Source organism: Sminthopsis crassicaudata, chromosome 5, assembly GCF_048593235.1.
Source record: "Sminthopsis crassicaudata isolate SCR6 chromosome 5, ASM4859323v1, whole genome shotgun sequence".
Taxonomy (NCBI): domain Eukaryota; kingdom Metazoa; phylum Chordata; class Mammalia; order Dasyuromorphia; family Dasyuridae; genus Sminthopsis; species Sminthopsis crassicaudata.
The window spans coordinates 35,433,850-35,453,302 of NC_133621.1; the positions used below are offsets into that span (position 1 = coordinate 35,433,850).

At 33.0% G+C, this 19,453-nt stretch overlaps 1 protein-coding gene across 6 annotated transcripts in view; it reads left to right on the plus strand.

Annotated features, from left to right (window-relative positions):
- The window catches only part of ANKRD28 (ankyrin repeat domain 28), a 150,933-nt gene that overhangs the window by 61,521 nt on the left and 69,959 nt on the right, over positions 1-19,453 (plus strand). For 5 of the 6 annotated variants that reach the window (XM_074270730.1, XM_074270731.1, XM_074270733.1 and 2 more), the window contains exons 2-3: positions 878-961; positions 17,776-17,854. Coding sequence is in view for 4 of the 6 variants with exons in the window: in XM_074270733.1 (XP_074126834.1) it covers positions 878-961; positions 17,776-17,854 (163 nt within the window). In the remaining 2 variants the exon portion in view is untranslated. Of the gene's footprint in view, positions 1-377; positions 534-877; positions 962-17,775; positions 17,855-19,453 lie in introns of those variants that run through there. The other variant, XM_074270732.1, reaches the window with a different exon arrangement.

A 19,453-nucleotide genomic window follows, 5' to 3' on the forward strand; every position in this document is an offset into this window, starting at 1 on the left:
ACCTTGTGTTTATAAAACTTTCATTCTGACCATAAATTTCCTATAGTCCATGTCTAGTCTACAGTTTGTGAAATTGAGGTAACAAGTAGGAATTAGCAATTCTGCCTCTTTTGGGAGAGATTGGCTACTACTAGTAACACGGAAGGCCTGGAATTTACTGTATTTGCTTGTGCATTGTTTACATGTACAACTTTATCTCTTACTGTGTTATCTTTAGCCTTGTTTTAAAAGCTGTTGTCAACTGTTTCTTCTTTGCCTAGTAGAACATGATATCCTATCATAGATACTTATGCTGTTGATTAGGAAACTTATATTTAGACTTACACGTGTTTATGTGTGTTAATCATGTCATTCAGACATACTGTACTTGGTCTAAAAACAGGAGAAGTGAATCTTTTTTGTAAATTTCTAGATTGTTAACTCTTACATCAGTAGTAAAATTTTTATTTCTAAACTCCCCAGCAAAATGTTTTCAAGGAGGCTTTGTTTTAATGGACCCCCAAATTGTGTGGCAACTAGCAATAAGAGAATGTGTATTTTAGATTCTTTAATTGAAATAATCTTACTTATTGATAAGATTAGTAGGCTAGTCTTAAAAATTCAAATTTATCTGGATTGATAAATTATTTCCTTGTAGCTAAACTATATTAATGATTTTTCCCTTCTAAAGGTGATCATTTGTATGGTTTGCAAAGATAGTGCTGCTAGACATTGGTTTTCAATTATTAGTGAAATGGGAACAGAGAAAACAAACATTCTATGATTTTTATTCTTTTTTACTTAAAAATGTAATGTCTGTTATTAGAAGCAGAAATGTTTTGTAAAGTATTTATGGCCAAAGATGATTTTTTTATACCCCTTTTCTTTTATATTTTAGCCATCACTGGTTCAAGCTATATTTAATGGAGATCCTGATGAAGTTCGGGCACTAATATTTAAGAAAGAAGATGTTAACTTTCAGGTAATAAAAAGCAGAGTTAAATTTAGATAATGTTCAAACTCTTGAATTGTATTTTTAAGGCTTCTCTTTTACACAGTTTTCAAGTAAAGAAAAAAAAATGATTCTTCTGTGAAAATATGGTGATATATAATTATAAAAAGTAATTAATGACATAGATGTTCCTTCCAAACTTCTTTTTCTCTGAAGTTGAAATCTGAGTTCTCTTTCTATAAATGAATGTAGTAGTTGTAAAGTGCTCATTCAGGCCTGGAATTACTATTGTAGTTTGTTTTTAAAAAAAGAACTTTCCAAAAATCAGTAACTTGCGCCTGGGCCACAAAAAATATTATATCTTTTTAAAAAGTTAGCTATGTACTTTAGTATAATCAGGCCCATTAATGCATTGCCACTGAAACAAGTGTTCCTCTGTAGTATTGTGAATAAAGTAGTGTCTTGCTATTTCATGTGATCTAGAAAGTAGCTCTAATAAAGCTGGGGTTTATGAGTTTGAATATTCAGATCTAAATAAAAAGACTTTTTTCCCTTTTTTGTTCCTCTTAACAATAAATGCAATGATTATTTATTTTAAAAGCAACACAGTAAATAAAAGTGTCCTTTCCTTTTAAAGAATATATTCAATTCTGGATTAGTTATGTTATGGTTTCCTTGTTACTAACATTGGCTATAATTTTTTGCAGACAGTCAACTAGTGAGTTTGAAATGTTTTGCAGAAAGAATCATATTTGTGTTTTGTGGGAATTATAACCCCTCTACTTGAGAGAGAAGGGAGGAGGTGATGCTGTCATCTTCCAAATTTATGACTATATTCTATATAATTGAGATTATGGAATTTGGAATGTTATATAAATGGATAGCTTAACTTTTAAGATTCATTGATGTTTTTTATTCTCTTAGCACATTTCAAAAAAAAAAATCCCCCTATTTTTTCTTACCAACAAAAGCTAGTTTGTAAATAATATTAAAGAGGAGATGAGAGGTTTTCTGCTCATCATTTACTTACTCTCTTCAGTTCTCCTTATAGATATTTAGATCTCTAAGTTTCATGAGAGTGAGAGATTAAGTAAAAGTCACAATATACCAAATATTATTTAAAAGTGCATATGATATGCTTAATAATTTTGTCCAGAGTTTTTGGGAACTGTTTAACTTATGAAAGCGTATATTTTTTGTTCTTTGTTGTGAAACATTTGAACTCTTGATAATCATATTTTAATAGTACTTAGACATCCACAAGAAAAGTATACATAATAAAGAAAAGTATACATAATTTCTATTACTAGATAAAAAAAGATCTGTTATTTCATCAATGTTGTTGCTATGCAAACCATAGCTCATAATTCTTTTTTTTCTTTGCCTCCTCTCCCAAAGACCATTCAGAGAGGGTTCATTTGGGTGCACTAAAGATCTTACTCTAGATCTTTGGATACCAGTGGAGCATGCAAGCTGTTGTCTCTTGATCTTACTTACATGACTAGCCTCATCTCCTTTTCCTGTCCTACTTTTCTCTGCTAATATCCTTTATGCCACTAATATGCTATGCTCATTTGTTAACATGGGACTTCATGTACTGTTCTTTGTTCTTCATGTTCTTTAGAAGTTTTGGTGTTCTATTACTTATAACCATGTGGCACGTATTAATATCAAAGTGATATTGTTTGAAGGAGTGGATTAGGGTTGTTAAAAGTACTTGCCCAGTGTCCCAAATGCAATCTTTCCCACTCCTCTCCTATTCATTTACATGTTGGTTTCATTGTCCATCTGCATTGTCTTTTAAAAATTATTATTTTTGGAAATCAGCAAAAATCCCTCTTCCTAAATTAATCTCCTGACCTCCATTTGATACTTGAAGAAAAAGCTGCTCTTACAAACATACATAGTAAAGCAAAATAAATTTACACATTTTGTGTGTGTGTGTGTGTGTGTGTGTGTGTGTGTGTGTGTGTTTCCTGTTCTGCACTTAATTTCCTTCACTTCTTTGTCTGGAGAATGAATGACATGTTGGTTTCATTGTTAGTTCTCAGTAATCATGAAACACTGAGCTCCTGATATTTTCAGAGTTGTCTTTTTCATATTGCCATCACTGTTGTCCTGGTTCTGTTCACTCTTCTCTGCATCACTTCATATAAGTCTAACCATGTTTCTCTGAAACCATATTTTCATTATTTCTTCTGGTGTGAAATATTCCATCAGATTTATATAACATAACTTGTTTATCCATCCTTTGGTTTATGAGCACATCTCCCCCCAGATTTTTCCAAAAGAGTTATGAATTTTTTTTGCACTTCCTTAGTTTATTTTCCTTAAGACTACCCTTCCCTTAAATTGCCTTCCAATTCATTCTCCTTTTGCTCATTTCCCTGTTGAGATACAGTTTTGTATGCAAATCTGTGTCTGTACATACATATGTATGTGCATGCATGCAGGCATGTGCTTGAATGCATATTCTTATCTCCTTTGACCAGTTAAGATTGAGACTGAAGTGTCATTTACTTCCCCTACCAATTTCTCCTTGCTTTTGTATAGTTGCCTATTTGTGTACTCCACTTAAGTAGGATAATTTTCTTTAATCTTTCCCTCCATTTTTGTTTTCCTCCCACCCTTATTCTATGTGTTCCTTTTCCTTTCTCTCTTTCCATTCTTTTAAGATTATCAAAATATACAGAACCACTTCCAGCTTTCCCAATTCATTTAGCCTTTTCTTGTTCTGGAATAGTTTTCTTCTTTGTGTTTTGAGCATCCCTGTCATCATAATAACTTTGTATGTTGGGATTCTTTTTCTCTTTGTTCATTCTTTCAGGCTACTTTCTGACTTTTGGACTTTTGGACTTGATCTTAGTGCCTAATTTTGTGCACTTTTGGAGGAAAGGTTGGAGCTTATCCTGTTGCTACTTTGTTAGGTTTTTCATTGTTTCATCTCAGCTTGAGTACTACAAGCATTCAGTATCTCCTGAGTGATCTGATGTAGGGTAATGTCTTTTGGCAAATTTCTGATCTGAATTTGGGTCTGAGTGACGACAGACTATTGGGATCACCTACTATCAGCCAACTATGATTTTTTGCTGGTTCAGCATCTTAAAGACTCCTTGTAGTACTGGTTTTTCTTTTCCAGGCTTCAGAACTATACTGTTGCTGTTTGCTTCTGAATTGGCTTTGCCCTCCAGAACCTTTTTACCATTTGTGCCTTACAGGTCCTTTTATTAACCTGTTCTGTCTATGAACCTGAACTGGACAGCAACAAACTGCCAATGGTATCTTTCCCCATTCTATCTAGGTCTGGGAGTGCATGGTCTCTTCCTCTTGCTTTTGACACAGTTCTGTGCTTAGAGGGCTCCATGCAGCCACTCCTGACCAGACCTTATCCCAGTGTCTACTGATCTTTCTGTATCACTGTGACAACTAACCTGCCTTGGAAAAAAATAACTCACAATGCAAACCTCCCTTCCCTCAATTTATTGTTGGTGCAAACCTTCCTTCCCTCAATTTATTATTTTTTGTATTCTTTTCTTTTAAAATTTTGAGTTTCAAATTATGTCCCTTCCTTCTGTTGTAATACAAATTACACATGTGCCACAATACAAAATATTTCCATATTAGCCGTATTTTTTTAAATCAAGAAAAATGGAGAAAGTGAGACAATTATTCTTCAAATTGCACTTCAGATCCATCAGTTGTCTTTGAAGGTAGGGATAACATGAATTATACTTTGACCAATTGTTAGTCATGAAATAAGGACTATTAAACATTCAGATACAGTGATGAAGGAATTATTTGATGTTTACATTATAAGTAAATAAATAAAAATGAAAATTAACCTTTTCTTCTTCTACAGTTTGCTTTCCGGGAATTAATGTTCTCTCTCTTTTCTTTCTGACCTTTCCTCCCTCTCTCCTTCCACCGAATAATTGAGTACCCTTTTTAAAAAAAACAAACCAACATTATTCTAACTTGTAATCTAAAATTGGGGAGTTACTTCTTATGTTGTCACATTATGAAGTCTTTTTTGATAACTGACTCATCTAAAATACTCATTTTGTTACTTAAAAACTAATGTTTTACACTACAAAACATTCTTTCAACTCTTGATTCAAATGTGTCAAAAATAAGAAACAGCAGAATTATGCCATTTATAATGAAAGGCATTGAACTCTCATTACATGTCAGATGTCTAGACCTATCAAAATATCATTAAAGTGTTTGGAAAAGTTGGAAATTTTTGTTAGCATTCTTTTTTGGTGCTGAATCATAGAATGTCAAAGATTGGGAAGTAATTTTACAGATATACACAAGACTTGACATGACTAGAGTAATTTTCCTATCAGAATGTAAGCATTTCTTGAGGACAAGTGCTATTTAAAAGTCTTCCAAATGTGTTTTTGTTGTTGTATTTTGAGGGGAGAGGGGATGGTCCTCTTTAGACCTTAGTCATTGTTCTAGAAACACTGCCCTGGCCTATTTATAGTTCCTTAAACTCTAGTTTCTGTCTTCTTTGTCCTTATACAAGTTATCCAACAAGCCTGGAAATTTGGACCTCTTTACATGGTATGTTTTAGTTTTCCTGGTTTCTTTCAAGAAACTCCTCAAATACTATCTATTCTTGAGTTCTTAGCCTTCCTTCTTCCAACTGTCTTGTCCTTTAGGATTACTTTCCATCCACTCTGTACATATGTTATATGGATCTAATTATTACATGTTGTCTTCCTTATCAAAATACAAGCTCCTTGAAGACAAGGACTGATTTTTGTTTTTGTTTTTTCTTGTCCCCTGTGCTTAACATATTGTTTAGGACATAGTAAATGTTTAATAAATGTCTATTCATTAATAAGTGAAGCTGGACCAGTCAGGATGCATTTCATCATTGAAAGTGGCTCCAAAATTTTCATGCAGATTCCCTCCTCCTATATGGGCAAGATTGTGTTTTGATTTTTAGTCTACCCAGATGGATGTGATTTTGATGCTGTTTTCTCTGTAACTTATAGTTTAAGTAATTAGTGTTTTGTTTTTGTTTTTGTTTTTTTTTAATACTAGTTAGCTGATAATTTGGTCACTTCTGTTACATAATATAATTAATATCTTTTTAGGACTGAATTTTACTAGTTTTTATCTTTTCTTTGTCACCAAAAGTAAGCTTGTAAAAGTTACCAGTTTAACACAGCTAATTTCATATCCAAGATATAACAATGAGAATTATTTGAATCTTATATTTTGTGTTCTTTATCCCTGAAGCTTAGCTATGAGTCTCTATATGGAGTCTATTGTTGCTTTACTTCATTTGAAATTTCCCCCTGTATTCCAAAAATTGAGATTAAAAGAAAGGAATACAGATTAGTTTGTGTTTTGGCCACTTTCAGATGACTTCCTTTATTCTTAGTCCTAATGAATGTTATTAAGGAAGGACTAAGGGCATAGTTTAGGGATTGGATATAATGGAGCAGCCAGACTGCACAATGCACAGGGTTGGGCCTGTAATCCGGTGAGGAAGACCTGAGTTCAGATGTGGCCTCAGATACTTCCTAGCTGTGTGACTCTGAGCAAGGGACTTAACCTTTTTTTGCTTCAGTTTCCTCATGTGTCAAATAAGCCAGAGAAGGAAATAGCAAATCCCTCCAGACCTTTGTCAAGAAAATCCCAAATGGGGTCAATAAAGTTGGATGTGATTGAGAGGCATGAACAGTAACAACATAAAGAATTATAACTAGTGAAAAAAAAATCTGTTATGAAAGTGCTTACATTTTATTGAGTCAGACAATGTGTGGTTTGCTTTGGAAAGTGTGTGTGTACATGTGTGTATATGTTGGACAAAATAAAATGTATAAATCCTAAGTAGTTAAAGAGGGAGAGTGGTAACAATTAGGGGAGGGGAATCAGGAAAACTGTCTTGTGGAAGGCAGTTTTTCAACTGAATTTTACCAAGGAAAAGAAATATTTTGTGAAGCCAAAGTATGAAGAGCATGAATACTAGGCATTTTGATTTGCTAATAGAAAGGCACTATAATGGGGAAAGGAGTGGTGTGAGTGGGTGTGCACACTACTGTGTCTGGATCACAGAGTGCAGCAAAGACAGTAAGTAACATATAGTAAGTATGAAAAGATAACTTGCAGCGAAATTTTTGGGAGTCAGTTCAGTTTATTGAGTAGGGGAACTCATAATTGGATCTGTGCTTGAAAATCACTTTGGCTGCTAGATGGATCCTGGAAAACAGGGAGACCAATGGGGGGGGTCACTACAGTAGCCCAGGTGATATATGATTGAATAAGGAGGTGCCTGAAAATAGAAAAGAATGGGTGTGTGGGAGAGAAGGTGTAGATGGCAAGAGACATTTAGAAGCAAGAGTAAGAAACTGGCTTTTTGGACTCCTAGTGAGGAGTCAGAGAAAATAAAAGTAATCAACAGAACCAACAGTGCAACATATAGGTAAAGAAGGGCAAGGACTAAGAAAATGCCATCAGATTTGGCAGTTACAACATTACTGGTAACTTGAGAGGCTGTTTTCATTTGAATGATGAGGATAGAATCCAGATTGCAAAGAGTTGAGAATGCATGGGAGAAGGATGTTAATTGGAAACAAAGAGTTTAGACAGTTTTTTTTATTTTTTCTCTTGACCTTGAGAAACATCAACAAAATGAACATATTCAAATACAAAGAAGAAAATCAATTGTGTATCTTTTTTTAAAGTACATATAAGAGTTTAATCCATTAGTAATAACACTACCCTATTTATCTGAGCTTTTTGCTTTCTTCTAAATATATTTTAAATGTTTGGTGTACTTTTTTCAATTCTATTATTTGACATCATCAGTACTAATTACCCCCACCTTCCATAACTCTTTATCACCACCATTCAAAACCTTTCCTTGTAACAAATAAATATAATTAAGTAAATGAAACCCCTCTGTTTGCTTTGTTGGGAAATCTTTATCATTCTGTCCCTCTCTGTTTGACTCATCATCAGTCTAATGGAGTCATGATTGGTAATTGCATTAATCAGAGTTCTTAAATCTTTCAAAGTTTATTTTTTGTTGTTGTTATAACCAATGTATGAATTGTTTTGCTAGTTCTTGCTTTAGTTGGTATCAGTCTATGAAAGCAAACCATTTCAACTTTTATACTCTTTTCTTGGGCACATACCCCTTTATCCTATTGCCAATTTTGCCCTTGCCAAACTATATCTTTACATGGGACAGTTGGATTTTTTTTTCTCAGTAGTATTTTATTTTACAAGTATATGTAAAGATAGTTTTCAACATTCATTTTTGAATATTTGAGTTCCAAACTTTTCTCTTTTTTTGACCATATTTGCTTCCCTCATCCTCAAGATGACAAGAAGTCTGATATGTTATACACGTACACTCATTTTAAATATATTTCCATATTTGTCATATCCTGAATGAAAAATCAGAACAAAAGGGGGGAAAAAAACTACAAGAAAGAAAAAAACAACAAAAAAGGTGAAAATGGCATGCTTCAATCCACATTCAGTCAGATGGCATTATCCATCCCAAGTCTATTGGAATTGTCTTGGATCATCACATTGCTAAGAAGAACTAAGTTGCTGTTAATGTGTACAATGTTCTCTTGGTTCTGCTCACTTCATTTAGCCTCATTTCACATAAGTGTATCCAGGCTTTTCTGAAATCAGATTATTTCTTATAGACCACTTCCATTGCATTCATATATCATAACTTATAAAGCCATACCATAACTTATTCAGTCATTCCCCAATTGATAGGTATCCATTTAATTTCCAATTCCTTGCCCCTACAAAAAGATGTTACAAAAATTTTTGCACATGGGGATTCTTTTTCCTTTTTTATGATCTGACATACAGATCCACACAGTTTGATAGTCCTCTGAGCATATTTCCAAATAGCTCTCCAGAATGAGTGGATCACTTCCAACTCTACTAACAATGTATTAGTATCTTTTTTTCCCACACCCCTTCTACATTATCTTTTCTTGTCATCTTAGTCAATCTAATAGGTGTGAGATGGCTAGTTGTTTTAATTTATATTTATCTATAATCAGTAGTGATTTAGAACATTTTTTCATATGACTAAGATAATTTGTTTCATTATAATCATGTTGCAAATGGAGCACTGGCTAAATAGGACTACAATACTATTTAATTTTAATGTTTAATTTTAGAGAGTAGGGAGACTTTGGAGGATATGCCTTTAATTTGTTACTTTTCATCCTGTGTACTATTTTCTACTACTTTTCTTTAAATTTATTTAATTTATAACAATAGAGTAAAAGAGATGATTTCACATAAAACTGCAAATCTTGACTTGCTGGATTTTGGTTTCTTTGTCAGATAAAGCTATGGATTACATTATATCTAAAGTCTTTCTTGGCTCCTATTCTTGTGCTCCTGTGAGTTGTAGATTTGTAATATTTGGCTCACTCTCTGTTGATAGTCAAATTTATGTAATACAATAAATAGTCCTTAGACATATGAATAAAAAAGCCTAAATAAAGATTGCTTTGTGAAGCAAAATGAGTTTTGAATTTTGATATAAAACAGATCTACCACGACATTGAGGGGAAGCAATAAAGACCCATGTTCAAGGATCTTTTCTTTTATTTTCTTCTCTCTCTCTCTCTCTCTCTCTCTCTCTCTCTCTCTCTCTCTCTCTCTCTCTCTTTCTCACACACGAAAACTACATAGAAAATAAGTACATATTTATGCTTCATTTTATTAAATGTTTAACTTTAGTAGTATATATATGTGTATGTATATATATCACAACTATTATGAAAATAATTTGATAGTTTATAGCTTGCTATTCTTTTACTTGTATTTATGCTTTTAGCACATTTCTTTCCATTAAAAGGTATAGGCATATTAGACTTGGTCATTAGGACTAGGTCATTAGTTATAGAGCTAGATATATATAGATATATATATCTATTAAAATGTAACTCAGCCAATTTGGAGGCTTTGGGAAGAAGTATCTCTGCCACTGACCTTGGGGCAGGCCACTTTAACACTCCCTGTTCTTCAGTTCCTTTAATCTGAGGAATGTTGACTAGGTAATCTCCACATGCTCTTCTAGGTATTAGTGCTATGATTTTGATGATTTTCTTTAATTATAATATGATTGCAGTAAGTTATTCCTCAACACAAATGGTAATTGTATTTATCATGTTAAAATTTTTATATTTGATTGTGGAAACAGAAGTTTAATAGACTTTGGAATACCTAATTTTGATGTTAAATTTGATGTTATTTTTTCATAATAATGATTAAAAAATACTTAGTGCAATAGGGATTATGTAAGAGCAATAGAGTTGATTAGATCCTCCTGCTACTTGGTCATGAGCAATTTACAGTCTCTCAGAACCTGAATTTCTTCATCTGTATATCAGATGATTCTATAGACTTTCATATATTGAACTGGACAATTTCCTTCTTTAAGGAAGAATATATTATTTTAATGTACTGGAATAGAAAATGGAAAAATTTTGGAAAATGTATACAAAATCACGTAAATTGTTAAATATCTGAGCCAAGAGATTCATGAATACTACAAAATTTCAATTGACTTGGCTCTTAATTATAAACTTTTATGGCATGTACCCTACATAGAAGTTTCATCTAGCTTTTGTATAGTCCTATTGTTGTTGGTGTCTTGATGAATTAGATTTAAGTGAGGTAGAGTGTAAAAGTTGAGTTGCAAGATAGAAGTCAGGATGTCTGGCAGTGGTTGGAGATGCCCTTGGAGTCTTCAATATCTGAACAAGCTCTAAGTGCTCCACAGTGCTTAATTCAGTTACTTTTACTTTCATGGCCATTGAGTCAAATTGTTCTCATCCCTCCATTTCTTGGGGGGAAGTTTTCAGGAGTTTGTGGATTTTCCCCAATTCACTGATGTGAGACCTATTGTTCTTAACTTTGGTTTAGCCTCTCTGCTGAAATGGTTCTGCCAAGGTGTGGCTTTTGTGCATGCTATATAGCTGCTTGGAGGGCCACAGGTGAGAATTGGATGACTGGTTAGACAAGGTGGATGATCAGCCCTGAAAAGAATGATGTCTAGTAGGGACCAATGATGACTAGATTGGTCTATAAACCAAAAGGAATAGCATCCCTTAATGATGGATTATCTGACTTCTTGGTATATTCCATCAATCCCAACTAGTAAGATAGCTGTGGGCCTGTACTTCTAAGAATATAGTGCAGAAGTCCACATCAGTGTCTTTACTATTAATAGCCAGCCAGAGAACATTAGCTTAGAGTAAAAGTATTTACTGAAAAAGCTTTGTAAGAAAATTTAAAAAGCAAAAATGTGTTTCCTGTATTAGCTATATTTATTTATAAAATTTAATGAGACTTTTCAGTTTTAGCAATTGTGTTCAGTTTGAGACACAAGATCTCATTTCTGATATTTAGACCAAAGAAGCAATATTTTGGTTTTCAGAAATGAAATGGGAGATTTTATGAGGGGACCCCCCTCAGATGGAATTCCTTGCTTTTCTGTAAATAGGCCACAAAATCTGCATTGTCCTGGATACATAAATATGTTCTCTTTGACCAAATTTCTAAAGGTCCTTATGTCCCCAATTCAATTTCTTTTTATTATTCAAAGCAGTTATAAGAGAACACTTTACATTTCTTTTGAAAATTTTTTGTTCATATCCTTTAACCATTGATTAAAGAATAACTGTTAGTCGTGTGTGTGTGCACATGTGTGCTTTGATGTCCATTTTTGTATTTTTTAGTTGTTTGTATATCTTGGATACCAAACCTTTTAAGGAAAAAAAAATTTCCCTATTTGACTATTTTTCTTTTGCATTAATGTTGTCTGTGTTATCTTTTCAATTTGAAATAATTGTTATCTTTTTTATCTTTTGTAATTGCCTTTATCTCTTATTTGATTAATAACTCATCTCTTGCCCAAAGTTGTGGAAGGAATATGATCTATTTCTCTTACATTTTTACTTATAATGTAATCTATAATAGTAAGAGCATATTTCCACTAAGACTGGATTATGGAAGGTCTTCATCTAAGCCTAATATCTGCCAGACTGCTTCCAGCATTTAAAAATATATAGTGCCTAATATTGCCTAATATTGTTTTTAATGTGATAGATTGATAGTGATAGATTGATGTGATTGATGTGATAGATTGATAGTGACAATGCTCTTTAAATCACTCATAGAGATCAATATTTTGCCTTCCAACAATAAAGGAAGAAACTTTTTTACAGAAACAAGATGTTATTAATGTTAGTAAAGTTTGTATTGCTCTGCTTGATCAGAACTCTTTTTGTTCATTCATGGCCAGAACTTTTTTTTTGCACTCAATAGTATTTTTTTCTAATTACATGTAAAGATGTTTTTCAATATTAATTTTATAAGATTTTGAGTTCCAACTTTTTCTCCCTCCTTCCCTTCACTCCCTACTCTCTTAGCAAACAATTTGATTTAAGTTAAATATGTGCAGTTCTTCCCAATTTGTCATGTTGTGCAAGAAAACAGTAATATCCAAAAAGGGGAGGGGGAACTATGAGAAAGGAAAAAAAACAAAGGTGAAAAGACTGCTTTGATCCACATTCTGTCTTTCACCACCCCATCACCCCCTTTTACTGTCATCCCTCCCTACCTCCCAAACACACTTAAAGAGACAAAAAGAAAAACAAATCTGAATGCGGATGCATTTTCTACCCCACAACTATTGGAGTTGTCTTGAATCACCACATTGAGAAGAGCCAAGTCCATCAACAATCCAATTGATTGTCACATAGAATTACAGTTACTGTGTACATTGTTCTTCTGATTCAGATTACTTCACTTAGCAAGTCTTTCCAGGTTTTTCTGAAATCATTTATTATAGAACAATAGTCATATACCATAACTTTGTTTAGCCAGTTTCCAGTTGATGGGCATCCATACAATTCTACCACAAAAAGAACTGCTATGAATATTTTAGTATATGTAGTATATTGTAGTAATATTGTTAAATCAAAGGGTATACATGGTTTTAGTTCTTTGGGCATAGCAGTATATAATTATTTCAATTCAAGTTAATAAGAATTCATTAAGCCCATCCTGTATATTGATACTGTGTGCCATGCTGGGAATACAGAGCCCTCTGCCCTCAAGGAACTTAAAATTCTAGTAGGATCAAGTAACATAAAAGGAAAAGTCAGAAATATGGAAGAAGATACCTTCCAGAGGTAAGGTAGAAAAAGTCACTTGACTTACATGGGTACTTCATCTTGGTATTTCCTAAGAGGAACTCTTCAGTTGAGATGTCCCCAGAAGTGGAGGGATCTTCTCAAGTATGTATTTGCCTTAGACCCAGAAAACTGTTGGGGACTTAGCAGCAAAATCATCTTCAATGCTTGTTTCAGTTTGTTGTCTTGAGTTCAAAATGAGTAAAACTAAATATATTGAATTGAAGTAACTCTTTGTTCATTGTTGTCCAAATGCTTATAGTATACCTTGGAAAGGGAGTTTAGAGCCTTAGTAAAATCAGTGAGAAGGTTGGAGGAAGGTGTAGAATGGCAGGATTGCAGTGTTTGTATTTTTACAATTGTTAAAGAAATCCTTTTAAAAAAATCCTTTTAAAAAAAACAAAGGATTGACTTAACAAGACTTTGTTGTCTCTTATTCAAGGACTATAAATAGTTACAATAGTGGATGAGTCCATCTGTTTCTGTGTTTCCTATGTATTTTTTAATCTTTTTTAAATAGAGGTTGAGGACTTCACAATTAGGTCCCTAGGTGGTAAGGTATTAGTTCATTTCATCATTACAAAATGATTATGGTTCCTATTTTTTCCTCAGTATTTTCTCTTTTTGATACTCCTTATGGAATATCACCAAAATTGGGCTACCAAATGTCTATTTTCATTAAGATTTTGTTTCTTGCTTCATCTCGTCGGCTAACAGTTCACAAATAAAAATACTGACTAAAGAAAAAAGAACCAGTTAAAAATTTGCACCCTTGATTTAGTTATTATAATAGGCAATTAATTCTAAATTCTAAATCAAAACTAAATTCAGTGGTGCTTATAGCCAAAATAAAATCCCCCCAAAATACTGATGTTGAAACATACAGAATCCTAAATCTGTCTCTTGGGTAACCTTTTCAAAAGGGTTAGGACATTAAACTATGATATTAGAACCTCAGATGAGCCTTTCCACCATGTTTCTAGAGCAAATTTACAGACATGTTTCTTTTACATCCACTTATTTTAAGTAATTATTCTAATACATCTCTTTTTCTTCACCCTTCCTTCCCTCTCCAGAAAGATGGAAATTGTGTGATCAATTTTCATTTATGATTATGTTTAAAAGCTTTGAGTAAGTGATGAAATAAAGAACAATTCTTCTAAAATTAGCAAAGAGGTATAATTCAAGCCACAGTATATAGCCAGTTAAAAATAGCAAAGAAAAAAAAGTAAAGGAGGTCATCAGGGAAAATGTGATAGAAGATAAGCAAGTTGTTTGCCAGGTCATGATCGCCAGAGTACTCTGCTGCTGTCTTAATAGAAATATCAAAGAAATATCTGTCATATTCAGTGGACTTCTATGAGAGTATCCTAAGATAGACATGGATAGATTACAATCTGCATCTTTGGAAAGAGCTTCAGTTTAATGAGATTTGAATATTTGAGCTTCGTTTTTTGTGGTTTCCAAGCTAAATCTTAATTCTACTTTAAAGTTTAAAAAAATTTGAGGATGGCTTCAAAAGTCACAGTTGCAGAAACTGAGATTAGTGCTATCCTTTTGTCTCACTTTCCCAAGCCTACAAATTATAATATGGTTACTTGGACTATTGCATTTTCTTTATAATAAGTACTATGGCAATTATTACTGTATTTATATTCTTTATGTATACCTTCTCAACAAAATTATTTATGGGTTAAATATTTAGTTTTTTGGGTTTTTTTTCCCCAAAACTTATAAAGAGGAAACCAGTATAGTTTTCTTTTCAGCATAATTAAGGGAAAAGAAATTGAAGAGAACAGTTTATATTCCCTGTTCTAGTTATAGTTTTTTCATGTTTTATTTTTGTTTGAGTTAGTTATAAGATTTTTGTAATGTTAGAATTATATAACTAATCCTTAATACTCATGCAGGAAAGAATTTTTATCAATAATTAGGGTATTCCTGTTATTGAAAATAAAAAAAAATTAATTGGTTAATTCTCCCTCCTTGTTTTCTCTTCCCTCCCTCCTCTCCTAGACAGCAAGCAATTTGATATGTTAAATATATGCAGTCCTTTTTAAGGATAATAGAGGGGGCAGCTAGGTGGCGAAGTGGATAGAGCACCAGCCCTGAATTCAGGAGGACCTGAGTTCGAATGTTATCTCAGACATTTAACACTTCCTAGCTGTGTGACCCTGGGCAAGTCACTTAACCCCAGCCTGGGGGGGGGGGGGGAAGGATAAATAGAAAATGAATTTTTTTTTTAATCATTTTCTTTGTCCTTTGTTTTTATACTGTAGTTTGTGTACCTTAACAAGTACACACCCACACAGTATTTAGTATATAATACTATATTATGTATCTATACTTCCACCTCTTTACAAAAGGATGGAGATGTGTCTTCTGCTCTCAGATACTGAGATTAGTAATTACTTATTAATATTATTAATATTGTTTAGTTCTTTCCTTTACATTGTGGTTTTCATTGTGTATGTTCTGGTTCTGCTTATTTTGCTTTGTATTAGTTTAAATACATCTTCCCATGCTTCTAAGTGCCTTGTGTTTTCTTTTTGGCCTTTGCATTTGAGGCTTTCTTTTTCAGGTGGTACTTTATGACAAAAATAGAAGAAACTTATAACAAGTGTTTCTGTTGGGCTCAAATCCATTCAGCCCTCTGGACACCCTCCCTCTCTGAATCAAAAGCCTACTCAAGCCAAGACTGGGCAAAAACAATTAAAAAAAAACAAACAAACACTCATGTCTAGTATAAAAAGAGACTTTCTAGAATTCCATGTAGTTCATTGCCCCAACCAGACTACCCCAATCACAAAAATCATCCCCTCCCCTTTGCCTCATACTTCTGATCTTAAAACTGCACCAAAGTTCTCTCACTTGCTACATCCACTTTTGTTTTTTCTCATAGGAGTCCTTGAGCTTGTCCAATGAGTACAATAAAGTTCAAGAATTGTAATGTCTGTCACATAGGCATGTACACACGTATACATACATGTAATAGTTAGCTCATTCTACCATGTATTTTGGTCTTTTTACTTGGCAGTAATATTTCTGGTGTCAAGATGATGAGCGTTGTTGTATGCTTTCTCTTTCCATTATTTTTCATGATATCCATTACTTTGATAAGGTTTCCTAAATTCTAAGCTGTTGATTTTCTAAGATTTTCCTCAAGAGTTGTAATTTCATCCTACGTCTTTTTCTTCATTTTTAAAAGTAAACTTTTCAGTCTCTTTCCTGGCCTTGTAGCTAAATCTATTCTCATTTTTTGTGGTTCAACTTTTTATTATTCTCTTCATTTCTAGTATGCCTTTATTGTGTATTAGAGAATATTCTTTATAGCAATAGTTGGCAGAGGTTCCCTCTCCCTTAAGTCCCTCCATTCTCCAACTCTGACCCTGCAAGTTGCTGTCATGAAGAGCAAGTGTACCATCTCAAATGCAAAGTCTGTTTGATAATAGTTTGTGACCTCTTTTCCTTTCAACACCATAATGAATAGGGCATAAACTGAATTAGATGTGTAATCATGGGAAGCAAGGATTACAGGCACAGAAGGAATAGAGGCCACATTGGGTGATCCCACAGGTGTTGTGACTTCTGGGATCTTCTCCTTTGGTTGAAATTGGTTTTTCATCTCTCCTTAAATTTTTCTCTTGTGGTGGTCATATCCAAATGATGTTTTAGGCTTTATTTGGTTTGTTGCCTGTGGCTTCCCATGCATTTTGTTAATATTCCCTAAAGCAAATATACAAGCCCCTTTTTAGTTTTAGAGTTTAGAAGCATTAAATTAATTTTCGTAACTATATACTTTCTTGACAAAGTTCATGGCCATTTTTGTCCTCTTCTTTACTCTAACCTTTTTGGCCTGAAATGTTCCCTTTTCTCAATAAATTGAATAGTTTAGGATTTTCGAAATTACTTAATTAATATTTTGAACAAAGTAAACAGAAATGTTTCTCACTGAATTTCCATCTAATATACAATATACCAGGTGTTGCAAAGTCTTGGTGCATTTTTAGTTTGGTAGTGATGTTTTATAGCTATAGGTGGTCTGTCAATAACAACTCATATTTACATGTTATTTTGCAATTCATAAAGCTTGTTTAAGATGAAATCAAATCCGAACTAGTGACAGTATCTTTTAGGATAAAGAACTCTGGATTGGTGGCTAATTGAATGAAGGTTCTTTTCACTTATTACTTATGCAAATCACTTTATGGTCCCTACTTTCCTCAAATAAGAGTGTTGAATGATGGTTTCTAGAAGTGAATTTTTACCTAAAATCAGTATGGCTTAAGTTGTATTAAATTTGGTGTTACTAAATTGCAATTTCAAAGACTGAATGAAAACAATGTGAAAAAGAGGTACATCATATATCTTTCATTATTTAGTTAAAGTATGAAATCATTTCATAATGTCACATAGATCTAAGAATCTGATGCCTTCTGTCTTTTAATTGATACACTAATATTCTTGCCAGGGAAGATTTCATGGCTCTTGGTTTTATGGTTTTTCTATATATCTTCAGAAGTTAGGGGAAAGGATCATTTCAACTTTGGGAATTGATGTTGGTATCTTTTCCTCTAAAAAAAATATTAGAGTAAAAAGAATTTCCTATTTAAAACTTTTCTCCCCTTCTTACCATAGGACAATGAAAAGAGGACCCCATTACATGCTGCTGCTTATCTGGGAGATGCAGAGATTATTGAACTACTTATTTTATCTGGTATGTTAAGCACTATTTAATGAAGTATATTATCTAAGTTTGTATTCACTTAACATTTGCCAAAGTAGATTATAAACAAAACATTCACCATGATTTGGTTTTTCTTGTTTGTTTGCATGGGCAAAAACTAATCTTTTATGAACTTTTTAAATATAAGAGCACTAAAATTAAAAATAGAAGAAATGGTTATCCTTTCCTTTTCCCTTCCCCTCTGTTCTTTCCCCCATCTCCCACTCCCCTCCTTGCTTGAATCACCACTGACATCTTTAGAAAGGAAAATTAGAACATTTCTTATTTGAAGATTTGAGCTTATGAAATTAAAAGTAGTGTAGTTGATAACACTGAAATGTTTACTGCATCTAGGTTTCCATATATTGATTTGATGCAAAGACAGAAAAGTACTATTGCCCTTTTCTCCTTCTTTCTACCTTCATTACCTGTCAACTAAGTAGAATTAAGTACTGAATCCCTAACAGTGAATTTTACACACACACACACACACACACACACACACACACACACACACACACACACACCCCCTTGAAACTTGTTCCATTTCTTTCTAAAATCCCCCTTTCTCTGAAATAATGTAATTTTATAATGTTTGAATTGGAAATTTTTGTTTTATAACCATTTTCCAAGAAGATTTTTTTCATTTTGTTGAATAATAAAAATAAAATCATTTTTAGTCTAATTTAAAATTCATGACCTAACATTGAGAATTTTGAATGTTTTTGGCTAAATTTTGTGTCGGTCCAGTCATGTGTGACCCATATGATAATTTGCTTTTTTTACTGAAGCATTTTAAAACAGCTTCTATATTGAAGATCTCAATTGTCTGATATTAGATTTGAATTCAGGTCCTCTTGACTTCGAGACTGGTACTACTGCACCACCTAGCTGCCCCCTCAATTTCCTTTTTAAATGATTTTTTACATTTAAAGAGTTAAACAAAAAACCTTCACTTCAAAATTCACAGGCCCATATTTTGAACTTTTTGAATGTGACTTGCTTTGGTGATGAAATCGTTATTTGGTTTGTTTCTTTTGAATAGATAGTATCAGAACTACTTTTAGGATACATATTTTTGGGATATATATATTAGTTTCACTATAGTCACCACAAAGTGGTTGAGAATATATATTCAATTTACTACTTTTTGAAAAGGAATCATATTTTTTTAATACATTTTTCTCCTTGTAATGCTCTTGTTTAACTTGTTCTCTACATTAGTTCATATAAGTTCTTGGTGGGATATATTTTAATAAGTTCCTGAGAGAAATCTGGAAGAATACACCATAATAGGTCCTTATTAAGTTTTTGTTCAACTGAGTAACAACTAGTTAAGAAACCACGTATAAGTTGAGAGTTCAGTTTAAGGAGAGTGATTGAAGGTAGTTAAATAGCTATACATAGCCAGTCAACACTGAATAGCCTTTCCAGGCAAACACTAAAGGTAATACTTGTTTTATCCACTTCTCTGAATAAGGTGGTGGATTATAAGCATCATGGTAACATGAAGTGGAGAAATACAGCAGAGGCAAAACCAAAAACAAACTCAAGTTTGTGAACTGCCTCTAAGACCATAAGGCAAAATAT